Raw genomic sequence first — 16,886 nt, forward strand, 5'->3', positions numbered from 1 at the left:
AAATACCTGAAGTAACAACTTAGCTTCAGTTTCACAATGGTTCTCACAACTGTAATCATTCTGATGAAATCTGCCAGATGCTGTGAAAACATAAGACTTGATTATAGCACATTTACCTTTATATAGAGAATTTAAGGCTAAACAAATGAAGGCAGTAAACATGGGCTCCCAAAGAAGTTTAGTCCTGTTTGTAATACTGGTTTGAGTCTGCTATTGTTAGCTTCAGTTTTTACAAAGGTTCTCAATTCTTAGCTCTTCTTGTTGTATGTGACACTGCTTTGCATGGAGAAACCTGTGCAGCAGAGCAGGCAGGGAGCAGTTAGATTGAGCAAACTTTAGGTCAATTAAAAAAAAAAAAAAAAAAAAAGAATTTTTATCATTGTTTGGCATATAATTGCTGTATATACTGCTTTTTTTTGTTAAAATCTAAGGCTCTTCTCTTTCTGTACTTAATACTGATCTACTTTACAACAGATCTAGTTTACAGTTGTGTAATAACACTGGGAGTGAGGAGGAGTTGTTTTTTTTTCTTAAAACATTAAGAGAAGTAATAAGATAGTTTGCAAACCAGGAGCATTAAACAAAAGAAAAATGCTTGATTTTGGAAAATGGTGGGAAACTGGAATTTGGACATGTGAAATCAAACAGTGGAAACAAATGTTGAAGTCCTACATATAGAGCTGGTTTTGACACACATACATAAGTGCTATATGGGTATTTCTGTGTTTCTGGGTTGGTATGTTGATTTATTCGTTTAGCAGAAGCCATGCTATAGTAGTTACTTGCTTCCATTTCTTTTAAAGAAAAAGAATTCCGTATTCTACCTTTTACTTTGTAATTTAAAGGCACCTGTATTAGATAACGTGTGTATTGTACCCATGGTAATGAAGCTAAGTTGTTACTTTAGGTACTAAATAATACCCAGTCCATAAAACGAGTAAAAGTATCTCTTGTCTCTGAGAGAGTCTAAGAAGAGAATAGCATTGATATTTATTTTTTCAAGGTTCATAATTATAAAGATCGTACTATTTTAATGCAGTTCATCACTGAAGATGTTTTTCACTGTTTTACATTTCAGGTTCCTTATTGGTTCCAAGACTGATGCTGAAAGGTAAATTGTATATGCAACAGATATTGTGTATATGGCCAGCTGACTTGATGCTTAATTTTGTTCCTTTTTGCTATTGTGACTGTTTATGTTGTATTTCTGGAAATGTGCAGAGCAGATAAGCAAAATAAGAGGAATAAATTGCTATTATAATAGGTAGGAGATAGCCTGCAGCTCCCACATTTAATGAGCAAGGAAATATAGAGGAAAACAAGTGTGTAATATGGCTTGTTCCAAAACCTAAATTCCAAGCATGTTGTTCACTGTTTGCATGGTTATTCTTGATCATACAAGTAATGATACAATTCTGAGAGCTCCTACAAGGAATTTTGTCTTGAGATTTTATGTGGCAAGTTAGCAGTCATGGAAGTTGTTAATTTCAGCTCAAAGAGTGGTTTAGGACTTCATTTATTTATGTTTTTTTAATGCTGCTCATTGTTTGTTTCAGCTTTCTTAGAGAAGCAAATACCAAAACAGCTCTCCAATATACTTAGGTGGTAGAATGGTTGGCATAGCAATGCTGTCTGTCATAACTGTGTGGTAGCAAAATAAGGATTTCTTTGAATATTTATCAACATGCCTGATGTTATTGGATGTGTGTGTTGTACCTTCTTGCATATGAAAGCAGAGCCTTTAAAAAGCAGTTTCTCACAATGCTGATTGCACATTTGTGCACTCTTAGGAGACTTTGATGTGGTGCACGTGCCCTAACTGTTCCCCATTCTTGTATGCCTGGCAGGAGATGAAACCCAGAGTTCATAAAAAATCATAAATAATACTCTTTGTTTTAGTAATTTATTGATCAAAAATACCTATTTGCTTTCCTAGTTCCTTGTGCTGATTGAGGCTTTCATTGCTGGTGCTGCAAGCTGAATTGAGGAATTGTTGGCTGAAAACCAGCACAATAGTAATAATACAGGGGTTTAGTTTTGATCAGTCTTGTGATTGATTTCCTGATCACATTTACTGCTCTGTCCAAATCCTTCTATCAGAATAAGCAGTTGGGTTTCAGGGGTAGAACAGGAAATATTAGAGGTGGAAGAGGGCAGGGCCAGTGTTTGGGTACATAGCTTTTCATTACTTTTCCCACTTCAATTTTGAATTGTCTAGGTTCTAATTGCAGAAAAGGTACTCTATCTCCTTTTCTATGTTGTTAAGCCTTGGGCCACTGCTTATGGCAAGATATTACATCAATATTATACCAAATTAAAATGCAGTTCATGTGTCTCCAACCTTTTGGCTTGCCTTGGCTGCTCTAAGTGAAAAGAAATTGTCTTGGGGGCCCATAAACACAGGTTGCTCTGAAGGTAATGCCTCCTGTTTATTTTCATGGAAACTACAACAGATACAGAGAGCAATGTAACAGTATTTAACAAAGCAAATTATCAGCTACAAAACGCATTCTGTTTTTCAGCAGAATCACCACCATTAGCTGTGCATTTTGCCAGCCTTGAACAAGAGCCTGCTTGTAAACATGTATGAAAATCTGTACCAGTGGAGATGACCTGCTATTGCCACTGCTGAAACACACCACCCATCACCTCATTGTGTTCACATCTGCTGTTTGGTCTCCATAAACGCTCAGCAAACACTGATGAATGTTAATGGCTGAAATTGTTTTTTGCATGGAAGCATTCAGTTCCACACCTTTGCTTCATATGTACTTCCATGTCAGACACCATTCGGTCAGACTTGCCCTTCTTCTGCCATCTGTCACACAGCAACAAAATGTAATGGAATATTGATGAGAAGGTTCAGCCTCTACTGCCCTACCACCAACATCTGCCTCTGATGTCATGGGCTAACAGTAGAAGTGTTACTTTCAGAGCAGCCCTTGTAAAATTTATAAGATAGTTAACGTATGTAAGCAACAAAACCTATTTTAATGTTTATATATATATATATAACATTACAGAAAGAGCAAGAAGCACAAAACTAGTGGGATATTTGTAAAAGTAATGTGTCAGTCTGGTTCATTGTAAGCAGTTGCCATTCTTAGTGAGTTCTCAAGGTGTTCATCAGAGACCTTTGAAATTTTCCTCTGCTTCATCCTTGAAAACAGTTGTTTACAAATGTCTGTACTGCCAAAACACAGTGAATAAGTGAATAAGGCATGACTGAGAAGGGTGGGATATGTTTCTCTGGTAAGATGGGTCTTATAGAAACTCAAGTTTCTTGTGGGAAACTGCTTTATCTGAGGAGCTGTAGTTGGCATTAGAAAGAAGAATAAGAACAGAACCCAGGAGCATATGTCTTTATGTATGTGTGTTTTACATGGATATGTATTTAAAGTCCCTTTTATGCGTAGTTATATGTTTAGGTATCAGCTGTGTTTGTATCATCTTCAAATTATTAGTCTTTTAACATGTTTTTATGTATTTGTTTGTTTCAGAGTGGTGAACCAGTATCACGAGTTGGTAAAAAGTGAAGCTAAATGTCCTGTGAAAATGTTCCATAATTCAGGTGGATCAATCAATCTTAGTCATCTTTCTCCAGGGAAGGAAATGGAAGTGAGTTTATTGAGCTGAATATTTTTTACTCATGCTTGATTACTGAATTATTAGAATTCTCGTCTTTCACATTTATAAGTGAAATCATGTAAAAATTCAAGCTGAATTAATTTTAAACGCATTGCCATAATCATTTATGGTGAATATATTGAGCAAGTTAGAGAAAAGTACTTTTGTTTCTACTATTCAGTAATTATGTATTTTAGGCATGACTTTTTTTTACAGTAATCTGTATTAGAGTTAGCTCCAGTGTTTTGATGCAGCTTTTTTCTCTATTCAGATTAACCTTTCCCAGAGCAGTATGGTACAGTGCACCTGTATGTCATATAAAATGCATCAGTAAACATAAAAGTAGATATAGTCGCTGAACTTTTTTTTTTCTTTAAAACTTATTTTCCTCTTAATTTAAAGAGAATAATTTTCAAATAAAACTGGACGTGCATATATTCCTATGTATGCAGCTGTTAGAAATTTCCTACATTCCTGAACTTTCATTCTTGTTGACATTGCTCTGTGCCTTACTTATGCTGGCTTTCTTGGTGAGATTCAGTAGTGTAACTTCGGCTAGTAAATGAATTTGTGTCTCATGTGGCTATTGGCGTTGCTACATCTTTCTACTAAATAACTCCTCTGAAGTGCCATAACCATGCTCTGGGAGTTCTTTCTGTCAGCCAGAAAAGCTGCAGCAGTTACAGAAAAAAATATGAGTGTGTTTTAGTTTGTATATGCCCCGTCCTTGGACGTGTTTAAGGCCAGGTTGGACGGGGTCCTGGGCAACCTGATCTGAATATGTATGTTGGTGGCCCTGCTAGGCAGGGGGGTTGGAACTACATGATCCTTGGGGTCCCTTCCAACCCGGGTGATTCTGTGATTCTGTGATTCTGTGATCTGTGATCTACACGTGTGTGTGTGTGTGTGTGTGTGTGTGTGTGTGTGTGTACACATCTACACACAGCTCACACGTGCAAAGTCATAGAATAACTTAGGTTGGAAGAGTCCAGCTGTACAAGCCTCCGCTGAAAGGTGGACCAAAGTTACTTATTTTGCTTTATTTGATGATCTGTTTTATTTTGAATGGAGCTTTAGTCTTTGTTTTCAAAATGGAGAAAGGAGTCTTTGATAGCAGAAGAGAAACTAATGCTCAGAATTTCCCTCAAAGTACTCTTTTTGTTAGCAGTTAGAAATGGGGCAGTGTCTCTTTTTGCTGCAAGTGTGTATTTTCTCCAGAAAAGTTAATTCTGCACAGCAGTGGTTGCTCTGATTTCTTAGCCTGTGTTAATCTAAGTTAGGCCTCCAGCACTGAAATACTCTGTTTGCTTTACTGAGAGCTTGATTTTTCTAGTTGCAGATTGTTTGTGGATAGTAGGCTTGTTTAGACACCATTTTCATTTATTGGATACATGTTTTATATATAGTCTATGTATGTAAATGTGTTTCACTGAGTCTTTTGGTGATGTCAGCTATTGAAATTATGGATTTATGGTCTCTTGTGGGTGGCTAAGAACTATAGATTTGATTTGCTGAAGTTGAATTGTTTTAAACACCCTGATAAGCATGTTAACAGAAAAAAACAGAAACCTGGCACATTTAATATAAACAGGCTAGGGAAATTCTGATTCCACTGAAGTCAGTGAGAAAAAGTATTGATTTGTACGCATTCAGGATTTTCCTGAATGTATTCAGATTCCTATTCCTAGGAGCAGAGATCTTCATTGATTGGAATAGCAGATGTTTGCAGCTGGTGAATGAATGAAATAGCGTAATTTTTCAAGTAAGAGTAAACTGTCTTTTTTATTCAAGTGCATCTGTCACTTGCTTTTTTAAAAAGTTACAAAGAAAGATTTGGGAAAAACAAAGACCTTAATTTTTTTTTTTTCTCAGTTTAATTTTTTCTGGAAGTACAGAGTTTCTTCTTGATGGTAAGCACTTTGTCTAAAAAGGATTTTTAGTAGCTTATTTTCTGACTAACTACAATCCTGAAATGTTTTAAGGATATCCTGTCATCATTTTGAGAATTCTGATGCCAGTTAACTGATTTATGTTATCTCTCAAATACATGAAAGCTCACGTTATTGCTCTGGTAGTGTTAATTTCTCTTTCCCTCCTAGCAGCCCGAAAGTATATCAGGCTCTGTTCAGTCTTCAGTATTGGGGAAAGGTGTAAAACACCGACCTCCTCCCATCAAATTACCTTCAAGTTCAGGAAGTAGCTCTTCAGGTAATTATTTATCCACTTGAGCATTTCCTTTCCATGCGTTCTGCTTATTGTAAAGTGATATGCTGACCCTTTAGTAAAGTTTTGCATTGTAGAAGTCAGTATCTTCTCTGTGAAACGAGATTTTTATGTAGCACTTTGTTAACTTCTGATTGTGTCATTCACAAACGCATATCCTAAAAGATACTTGAGTTATTTTGTACTTGTAGAACAAAAAGGTATCTTAATTTTGTTTGTTCGCTTGTTTTCAGGTAATATCTTTAGTCCACAGCAGTCAAGTGGCCATCTAAAATCCCCAACTCCTCCACCTCCTCCACCTTCTTCTAAGCCACCTGGTCTTTCTCGGAAACAATCTATGGATCTTAACCAAGTTAGCATGCTCTCTCCAGCTGCCATGTCTCCTGCGAGCTCTTCACAAAGTGAGTCACGACCTAAATTCTCCATTAAATCTTAGGCTTTTGCATAAATGCTTCCTGAGATAAAACTTCTTAACCTGTGGAATGATGAAAGTTAAGTGTACAGTGTACCCTAAATTGTATAAGTTATGCAGCCTTAGGCAGGTCTCTTGTTCACTGTATGTATTTTTATGTTTATTGTAACTGTGTTCGTTTTTTCTGTATATATGTATGCACCCTTTGTGTATACGTTTTAATACCTTTTATGCAATTAGTATGATCTCCTCTTCTATGAAAGGCTGGTAGATGATGTGATGAGATGAAATTCCAAAGTGTAGATTTTTCCTCCCGTGTAAAAACAGTATGTTAGATCAGTTTGCCTTGACATAATTTAAGCATCTGATTTTTTAAATGTTACAGGAGCTGATGCAGTTGTATCTCTGTGTATGTATATAATCTGATCAGTCCCAAGGTGGTGATACAATAAACTATAAGATGATTTTTTAAAACACTCCTACACTGTTTTACAAATCATTGCTGATTGCAAGTGTGGTGGTGATGCTGATGATGATAGCACCGTATTCTCAGGTGTTAAAATGTAAATTTCAGTAATAAATGACATCCTAGCTTAATTATTTTCATTAACACTGACAGGATCGTTGTAATCATAGCAATAGATCAAACTCCATTTTTAAAATATGTATGTGTCTTGAGACATCTTGTGAAAAGATCTGTACAAAGAAACCATAGCTGCAGTTTCAGTTTTAATGAATAATCATGTACTGCACATTCCAGTATCCTGCACAGTGTTATAATATGCATTTTTTTCATTAAATAATTTAAAATCTCTGTAGCTCAAAAGGTGTAACTTTTCTGCCTTCTTGTTTTGCACAAAGAAAAACTAGAAAACTTAGACAAGTTTTCTTCTACCAGATTTACTCAGTGCTTATTTTAGTGCTATGGATTGTGTAAATCTACTGCTCACAGTTGTTACTTTAAGAAGTAAGGCCCTGATCACAACAGCTGGACATTCACACTTCTTTCCTTTCTTTCTGCAGGACATGAAAGCTTTTTTTTTTTGAGAGAGAGAGAGAGAAAAACACTGAGCTTTTTGGTTGTTTTTTTTTTTTGTTTCCTTTTTCTATTCATAAATTATGCTAACAGCATCCACAACAAATATTGCTACGTACAAACTACATTCAAGTAAAGACACCAAACAGTAACTTGTAAAGATGCAGTATTATCATCTGGTTCCTGTTTTAAAAGAAGTTGTTCATTTTATTTGATCAGAAGTTGGCAAATGGGAGTTTAGCTATCTGATGAAATTCAGAGTGACCCCCGTGATGATTTAGTGGCAGTATCTGTTCTTTGTTGAATCTGTTGTTTTCCATGGTACGTTCTTAGCATGGTGCTATTGTGCAGGCAGCGCATACAGACTGTGTGTTTAACATTTTAGGACAGAAAACATTAATTAGGTTAAGCCGGTCGCTAAGAAATTGTTTTGGTTTGGTTCAAGTATTTCTAAATAGAGTTATGACTTAATGTGTGGTAAGCTATGGAAGGTTCTTAATGCAGGATAAAAAACAGTGTTTGGCTTAAAGGACGGAGATTGGGCTTTCTGTGTGATTATACTGCATCCTTAACACTGAGTGCGTGCTGCAACACTCGTGTCATGTAGAAATTAACACTTGCCATTTAAAAAATGGGACAAATTTCAGTGCTAAATAAGAGTCCATTAACCTTATTATACAAAAAAAAAAAAAAAAAAGAAAAGAAAACCAGCAGGCCTTTCATAACAAACTAGCACTTTTTATTTTTCTCAATGAGCAGGGTCTGGAACTCCTAAACCATCTACTCCTACTCCAACCAACACCCCTTCATCGACCCCACACCCTTCTGATGCTCAGAGCTCAACTCCTATTACCCCTTCTGCCACCCCTACTCCCCAAGAATCAGGCTTCACCCCTCAGCCCACTTTGTTAACCCCGTTTGCTCAGCAGCAGATGTCTCTGAGCCAGGCACTGCCTGTAATGACCATTCCTCTTTCCACCATGGTAACATCCATTACTACAGGAACAGCCTCCACCCAGGTCATGGCAAACCCTGCAGGACTTAACTTCATCAATGTAGTGGGCTCTGTGTGGTAAGTTCTTTGTTATCATGATTTCTTAGTTTGTCCTGGGTGGGTTGGTTGGTGGTGGATGGGGTTGGGTTTTTTTTTTTTCATTTTTCTTTGTTTCATTTTTGGTTTTTTGTCCTTTTGCACAAAGCTGTTCAGCGTCCTTTAGGAGGATAGGTGTTTCTCAATATCTGTGATACAAAAAGATCACTGACTTTGTAACTTTGAAGTGAAAACCCCCTAGAAACTATTTATATTTCTGAAATTTAAGGCCTTTACTATCAAAATATTGAAAGAATTCCATTAGAAAAATTTTACTTTCAGCTTTTCCAGATGCATATAATTGAATTCCATAAGCTGTGCCATAAGTTTAAGACCTCTCTACATGAGAAATGGAAAGATTTTCATTTTTAACATGTCTATGAATGAAAAGTGTGTAAAACTTAAGAAAAGAGCGAGTACGTTTTCTGACAGTTTAATCAAATACTGAGGTAAAAAGTCCTTTGATCTGTAAAGCTCATTTGGCAGTATTAGGAAATAATGCTGCTGGTGAGAGAAGGTTATATGGTATAAAGTGAACTGCTTTTAGACTGGATGGAAATACCACGGTCAGTATAGGATGGACTGTGTAAGATACACGGTGCTCTTCAGTGCAGTTATCAGGCACTGCAGTTTCTTATCTGAGGTGTTGGCAGTTGATCAGTGCTGATCAGCTGAGGAGACTTCAGTATGGTGCTAGAGGAAAACATGGGCCGTTCCTCAGCTTTTTGGTGCAGTACTCCAACCACTCTGAGGACTGACCTTTTCAGTTTTTCTAAAATAAAAGAACCACTTACTTTTTCTATGGACTAAACTAAATAGAAAATTGTTTGCTGGAATATGGATTTACATGTTTGTTATACCCTAGGCATAATGATTTTTTTTTTTTTACGCTGCTTTGATGCTTTATCCATAATCTTATTTCTGGCAAACAATTGAATTACTTTCCACAAGACAGAGGGCAAAACCTCAGTTACTTGGCTTTGCTTGTACCACTTGGATTTGATGTGTTGTCTTTCCTCTTCTACAGTGGAGCACAGACATTGATGAGTGGTTCAAACCCTATGTTGGGGTGCAACACTGGTGCCATAGCCCCTGCAGGTATAAATCTGAGTGGCATTTTACCATCAGGAGGTCTGGTACCAAGTGCACTGCCCGCTGCAATGCAGTCTGCCTCTCAAGCAGGTTAGTGTGAATAACATGGAAAGCCACCCTTCAGAGAGGGACAGTGTGAGAACGTCTTGTGAGAACAGTGGGCCAAAGTGGCTGTTTGTGGATGGATGGTTATCTGATGACTTCAGCTCTGCATCTCAGAAGAGCATAAGAATTTTTCACATTCTAAGTGTAGGCAAATGACAGATTATTTGACTATTAAAAGCTAGGCTGGGGAAATATACTCTACATCCAGATTATACTTGACATGCCCAGCTGGATGTTTAAGGTCGAATCCAAATTCAGGTACTGGTAATAACTGTGTGGAAATAGACATGACTGAATGTAGAAAGAGGCCTCCCTTTTTAAATGTGCAGGGTATTTTATTCTATTCTGTCTATCTATCTACTTATTTCTAGATGGACAACGAATTTGTTTCTTATCACTTTCAAATATGACTATATAAATAAATCAGTATGCTTCAGTATTTATTAAAGCAGTATTTATTGTTTTCAAAAAAATAAACTAAGACAAAGAACCTGAAAGTATGATTACTGAATCGAGAGGATAGAAGGGACATCAAAATATGCATCTCTTACACTGACAATGTTGGATCTGTCTAAGCTCGTACTGAGCTGTCCGTATCTAAACTCTCCATAAATACTTTTGCTGACAAAGATTCCAGTCTCCTTCAGTAGCTGTTAAGAGTAGTTCATGATCTGTATAAAATGTTTTCTTCTAACCACAGCTCATCTCCTTAATTGCAAGTTGAATTACTTTTTCTCCTATTCCTTGCAGACATAGAATATAGTTGTTCACCATTTCTCTTTACCTTCTGTCAGAAACATGCTGTTGTGTCCCACATTTGTCTTGTCTTTCTGATAGGTTGTATTTTTCAAACCTTTCATAATCCTGTCACTCTTTTCTAGACTGTCCAATTTGCTCAGATCCTTAAAATGTGATACCCAAAACTGGACACAAGCTTGAGCTTGGCTGATTTACCACTGTGGAGCACAGCAGAATAACTGCATCTCATCTCTTCCACAACATTCCTGTTAACATTTCCCCAAGTGAGGTCTGCCTGTTTTTATTTGCGTTTCTTTTTTTTGCATTAACCTACGATTGGCTGTAGTGGCTTAGGCCAAAAATCCACCCAGTTTATGTTCTCACTGGTTCTGACAGTGGCCATTAGAGGATGCTTAGGGAAGAGTTTAAGTTGAGGCAGATGTAAAGCGATGCATCCTTTGGTCTATGACTGTACATCTTCTGGCAATCTCCAGCTGTGGGGCTTTCCCAGCTGCAGACTGCTTAATAACCAGTGGCAGATTTAATTCTGGGATCTTACTTGATTGGTTTTTGAAACCCATTCATAATTTTGTTACCTGCAGCATTTTGTGACAGTTTTATAAATGTAAACTGTGTGAAGAAGTTCTTTTCTTCTTTGTGTTCTATAATTTGTGATACGGATTATTCAGATATACCTGTAACTTCTGTAATTTCTCATTTCTTTGTGTATAGATGCAAAGCTGGTTACTCAGTTTTGTACTTGTTCGTTTGTCCCTTTTGAATTCAGTGTCACTGATTTTGGACTTTATTTTCCAACTCATTAGGATCACTTCTAATTCTAATCCTGTCCTTTTAGGCATCGTCAACCCTTGCCAGTTTTGTCACAGATTTTTACACTCTGCACTGCCATTCACATAACGAATGACAGTAGAGGTTATCTAAGTCCATGGCAGACCTCAGTGGGGATTCTGTTTGACAGCTACTGTTTTACTGGAGCGTTCAGATCAGTTTGGTACCCACCTCAGATAACTACATATAAACCTTTCTAGCATAGCTTGGAAGAGTTCCATGTGGAGTGATGCCAAAAGCCTTATGAGTCAGATGAATCTTCACAGGGGCATTAGGAGGGGAGGGAGGGCAGCTGCTAAGGTTTATGATCAGGGTTTTGTGGTTTTAATGATTGAGAACCAGCAGACTTGCTACTTCATTCAGTTCTTGGCCATTACTTTATTGTGCAAACAGTAAAATGTTTCAAAGCCAGAAGGAGAATCACTGAAAAAGAACTGCTTTAATATTCACATTCATCTTTGTCCTGAAAGCATACAGAGGTTGCAGGTTACAGTGTACAATGTTCAGTAGTTTTTCTGTGCAGCCAATTGTCTTTAAATCTGGATAACTGTGAACATTTCAACTTAAAGGAAAATGTAGCGTTGTTCATGTTTAAAAACAAAATTTAAGTTTGCCAGTTTTCCAGCTTCAAAATGTTTACAAATAATCCCAGTGGAAGGGTGTATTGATTGCAATACACATGTATAAATAAGTAAAGACTTTCTACTAATAAAAAGATGTTTTCTTCAACAGGCAGCCCTTTTGGTTTGAAAAATGCATCAAATCTTCGGCCCTTAAATCTTCTACAGGTAATTGATACACGTGGACACAATCCTTTCTTACATTGCTATAGACCCATGCTTAGTGCTGTTTACTATATTTAGCCCACACGAATCTTTGAAGCCAGTTGATTGGATAAAGCATGTCCTGCGGTTGTTAATTGATTTTTAAGACATTCAAAATGGGAGGAAAAAGTTATTTCCATAAAGATGTCAGGTGAAAATTACGTTCTCAACTCACAACAAAGCAGCTAGTTTTCAGTGTCAGTGTAGAAATGCTGACATTTGAAATCAAGAGATTCATCCCAAAATACTGTGTTTGAGTTTTTATTGAATTTTTTCTTTAAACTAATGTTATGTTTACATGAGAAGCAAAAAACAGTGCAGTAAAATCAGCATGTAGGGCCTAAAAGTGGACATGAACATGCACAGGTGGGTGCAGTGTTGACTTTAAATTGCTGCTGGCAGTGAAAGTAAGATTTGATGTGGGATAGGCTGTTCGAAAGGTCTGTAAATATTTTATTTTCTTTAAGCATACATACAGGTAGAAACATGAGCAAAAGGTGCTTATTATGTCTGACCTCCATTTCAGGGCAGAACAGGGTGTAATTTCTAGATATTCTAATTTACTGCAGAGGTGGCAGCTCCGAAATGCCACAAAGGCTGGATGTGGCTCTGGGCAGCCTGGTCTGATGGTTGGCAGGCCTGCACACACAGCAGGGGGGTTGAAACTGGATGATCATTGTGGACCTTTTCAACCCAGGCCATTCTGTGATTCTGTGAAATGTTGCACCATGCTTCAAAAAATGGATACCAGCAGGAGATCATGGGCAGCTTCATTACCTACTTCATTCTGCCACTCCCATACACACTCCAGAGCTGTGGGAAGGGGACAGCACAGGAGGCAGATATGCCAGAATAAAGCACTTGTATGAAATTGAGTGCTTCTATTTATGTGATTCCAAATTGAAGTATCCCCTTTCACACTACGTCTGTTGCTGGTAAGCCAAAAATAATCTGGCTGAAAATGAGTGCATTTAAAATGGGTTAAGGAAGTGGAATCAAGATTGTTTTAACAGTTTTTGCATCAGACCTTGCAGGTTCTTAGAGGAATATGCTAAAATTCAGTGGAATATTTAGAATGTGAAATTAATTTGCAGTGCTTTTGAAGACTTTTTGAGTTACTAAAAAATTTCTGATATTGGTGTAATTTACTATATTAAGTAGAATACATTAAAATGTATTTTAATTATCTTAAAATTATCTGGCTACAGTGAGAGCAGGGTTGATCTCTTCTCACTGGTGACAGGATGAGGGGAAATGGCCTCAAGTTGCACCAGGGAAGCTTAGGTAGAATATCAGGAAAAACTGGGTTGTGAAGCACTGGAATAGGCTCCCCATTGAGTCACCATCCCTGAATGTGTTTAAAAACCATTTGGATGTGGTGCTCAGGGACATGATTTAGCAGAGTGTTATTGGAGTTAGGGTAGGATGGTTAGGTTGTGGTTGGACTCGATGATCTTTAAGGTCTTTTCCAACCTAGTGGTTCTATGATTCTATGAGACTTCCTCACAAACAACAATTGTAAACCAGTCAATTTTAAAGGATTATTACTTTTTTAATTCTCCAGGGAGTACATCATTATCAATGTCGTGTCCATCGTAGGACAGGAGGAAACTCAGCAGTTTGGTTGAATTGTGTAGGTCTGAAATTGCAGTGGAAATCTGATCTGTCTTCAAAGTGACAGATTTTGAGTGGTTGGTACTGCCTGTGTCTAAAACTCTTACAAGCACCAGTACAGCAATTTGGGAAAACTAGCTGCTCTGCTTTTATGCTTCTGAGAATTACATTTCTCTTCCCAGATATGCAGGACTTCTGCACACAGAATTCGCTATGGTTTCACAGTGTACAACCCCATGAGATTTATTCTTAGAATCCAAACATCAGTTACTTTTTGAGTTACTAAAAAGTCATGCAAGTTCTCTTGGGAAGATTTAGGTTGGATGTTAGGGGGAAGTTCTTTACTAGGAGAGTGGTTAGGCCCTGGAACGGGCTGCCCAGGGAGGTTGTGGATGCCCCGTCCTTGGACGTGTTTAAGGCCAGGTTGGACGGGGTCCTGGGCAACCTGATCTGAATGTGTATGTTTGGTGGCCCTGCTAGGCAGGGGGGTTGGAACTACATGATCCTTGAGGTCCCTTCCAACCCGGGTGATTCTGTGATTCTGTGATTTTCTTTTCTAGATATTGATCATTAAGGGCATTCATACAAAGGCTGGTTTGAGCCTAGACCTTCCTATGGCAGAAAGTTCTTTTGGAGAAAATCCATCTCTCTGCATTGGCTAACTTGCCCCAAGGAACTGGTTTTTTTTTACTACTCCTTACAGTTTAGGGCTAGGGGTCATAAAGCTAGAATGAGCTACTTTGTATACTAAATCCCATAGTTTTTACTAAGGGCAGGAAAGTATGTGTTCACAGGGCTGTGAAGCAATTGCTTAGTGGGAAAAAAACTTTGGCCCAAAAAGACCAAAAATTCCCTGTGCTGCCAACAGAATACATAGGTGCTTCTTACTTAAGTTTTTTCTTCCTGGTGTCGGTTCTGTGACTTTGTAAGTCTTCTCTGTGGTCTTCAGTGAGATGATGATGCGTGTCTGAGTGTTCAGTCTCTTAGTCCAATTTACCCGAATCTTATTGGCATTATTTCATATGGTCATTCAAAAGAAGTGTTGCAATTGCTGGAAAGGTACCAGCTCAAAAACTGGTGGGTTTTTTTCCCTCCTTAAGACACTAGCCATGCTGTTTCTGGAAGTCATATGTGTAACACATACTTTATTTTCCTACCTCTTGAATAAATGCATAATTTAAGTTCTAGAAGAGTGCGTGATGCAGCACCCTTTCACATCAGTAGACACTGGATCAGGTTCCAGGAAGTCCATGTGTGTGATTAAGATCAGAGCTGCTTTGTTTAGAAAACAAAACTTTAAAAGCAGTATTTGTATTTATCATGAAGTTGAGGCACATGTCACACAGTTTAATGTTTTTATGCTTACCCTGTTTTGATTCTGGTTAGGATCTTTTGCATATAGATGGCTTCAGGTGTCACCTGAAGGCTTTGGGCTAGAGAAAAGACATGATGCCATTACAACCATAAACTGTCATCTCTGCTGCCTGACAGCAGGGAAGCTGCTATCTGCATGGGACTTCTGCTGGGCAATGAACATAATACCATTTCTCCCACACAGCTGTTTGGGGGCATTAGCATCTGTTGGTTATGCTTCAGTAGCAACTCCAGAATAGTTTGTATGTAAATGCACTGTGATAGGTAGAATTAAATGTTTTCAAATAGCACTTTAAAAGATTGTCTTCACGCTGGCTTTATTTACTTACCTGTACTAAAGTTTGGTAATAAGGATCAAGCTTTTCATTTTTGCTAGGGGTCTGACCAAGGTCCATCAAATCAAGATCAGGCATTGTCTGCCCAGCAAGCTGCTGTCATTAACCTGACCGGAGTAGGGAATTTCATGCAACCTCAAGCCACAGGTACGTGCTTGCTGAGCCTCCCTTTGTATCAGTGTACGTTGATAAATTCACACTGAAATGAAGTTTGGTCTTTCTGATTTAAGACGATCAGAACAACCCACTGTGTATTATCAGCATATGAACTGTACAAGAAATATTTGACTTTCCAAGCATGCACTTCTCTGCTTTGTTTGGCAGTTAAGTGTAATCAGTTTATTATTTTGCTGTCACATCTGATCTGAAAACAAAATACAGGGAAATTCCATGCCAGACTTCATTGAGGAATGCTCAACTGTGTGCTGAACATCTAGTATAATAAACCTCTTTGTGTCTCCACAAGCACTTCATAATCTAATTATGTTCTAACTAACCAAGTATGTATATCACGTATATTTTATTCTGTACTGTTTCCAGTTTTACTCAGACTAATTCTGTGACTCTCCTTTTCTGTTACGTTCTTCCTATGCCTTCCTTTCCCTACCCTGATAAACTTGACCTGACCTCTTTGACCTGCCTGCTTTCCCCTTCTCCTTTCTTAGTGTTGTCTCAGCTTGGCTCTGCCATGAACAGACCTGGGCAAAGCCTTCCTCAGCAGAGACTCCAGCTCTCTTCTGCCTTACAACAGCAACAACAACAAGCCTTGCAGCAGCAGCAGCAACAGATACAAGTAATCCAGCAACTTCACTCCGTTTAAAAAAAGAACACAGTAATACAGTTCTTAGCTCCAAATTCGAAAATCTTGTTTTCTGTTTTTTTTTTAACTGTCACTATGGTCTTACAAAGAAACAAACCTCTCAATTTTGGCAAATGATTGTGATAAGACTTGAAATCTGTGATTCTCTCAGCTTGGAGCACTGAATTTATTTTTATTCATTTAAGCCATCCACCTTCCCGATTTGGTAACATTCAAGGAGTGCTTGTGGCACATTACTAAATAAACTGCCAGGTGCCATTAGGATTCCAAAACAACAAAACTGTAAGCACCTGCAAGTTCAAATGTAGTGCAGCTACAGGCAGCATGCAGAAACAGCTCTGGCAAAGCATTCCTTCAGTATTGTCATTCATATGGTCGATGCAAATACTTCTGCACAGTCTCCTTGTTAGGTACATAGAAAATAATACGTGCATGGAAAATGCATCATGCTAAAAGAGCGTCACCAAATGTTTCCTGAAGTTGCTGAGTTACTGCAATGGACAGAAAGGGCGAAGAAGTAGCTGTTAGAGAATGTGTGCAAAACACGAGACGCCCTCAGGCTTCTGTGCCACTGGTGCTGCTTGACTGTACTCACTGCCCCCCTGCACATGATATGTTTCTTTTGTTCACCTAGCACTTCCATTTTTGTTTCCCCCCCCACCACCACCTTACTGTCGTTCTTTCTGATGTGACCCATAGTTTTGTAGCTAACACTAACAAGCTTTTTCTCCTCCTCCTTTGTGGCAG

The 16,886-nt window shown here is 38.1% G+C and overlaps 1 protein-coding gene across 12 annotated transcripts in view; it reads left to right on the top strand.

Annotated features, from left to right (window-relative positions):
* The window catches only part of SUPT20H (SPT20 homolog, SAGA complex component), a 35,970-nt gene that overhangs the window by 18,870 nt on the left and 214 nt on the right, over window positions 1–16,886 (top strand). For 3 of the 12 annotated variants that reach the window (XM_048948386.1, XM_048948395.1, XM_048948413.1), the window contains exons 15-23: window positions 1,079–1,111; window positions 3,501–3,618; window positions 5,727–5,835; window positions 6,084–6,251; window positions 8,058–8,370; window positions 9,416–9,570; window positions 11,905–11,960; window positions 15,361–15,466; window positions 15,985–16,112. In XM_048948386.1, coding sequence (XP_048804343.1) covers window positions 1,079–1,111; window positions 3,501–3,618; window positions 5,727–5,835; window positions 6,084–6,251; window positions 8,058–8,370; window positions 9,416–9,570; window positions 11,905–11,960; window positions 15,361–15,466; window positions 15,985–16,112 — 1,186 coding nt within the window. Of the gene's footprint in view, window positions 1–1,078; window positions 1,112–3,500; window positions 3,619–5,726; window positions 5,836–6,083; window positions 6,252–8,057; window positions 8,371–9,415; window positions 9,571–10,466; window positions 10,613–11,904; window positions 11,961–15,360; window positions 15,467–15,984; window positions 16,113–16,886 lie in introns of those variants that run through there. The other 9 variants (XM_048948423.1, XM_048948432.1, XM_048948461.1 and 6 more) reach the window with 6 other exon arrangements.

Source organism: Lagopus muta, chromosome 1, assembly GCF_023343835.1.
Source record: "Lagopus muta isolate bLagMut1 chromosome 1, bLagMut1 primary, whole genome shotgun sequence".
Lineage (NCBI taxonomy): Eukaryota > Metazoa > Chordata > Aves > Galliformes > Phasianidae > Lagopus > Lagopus muta.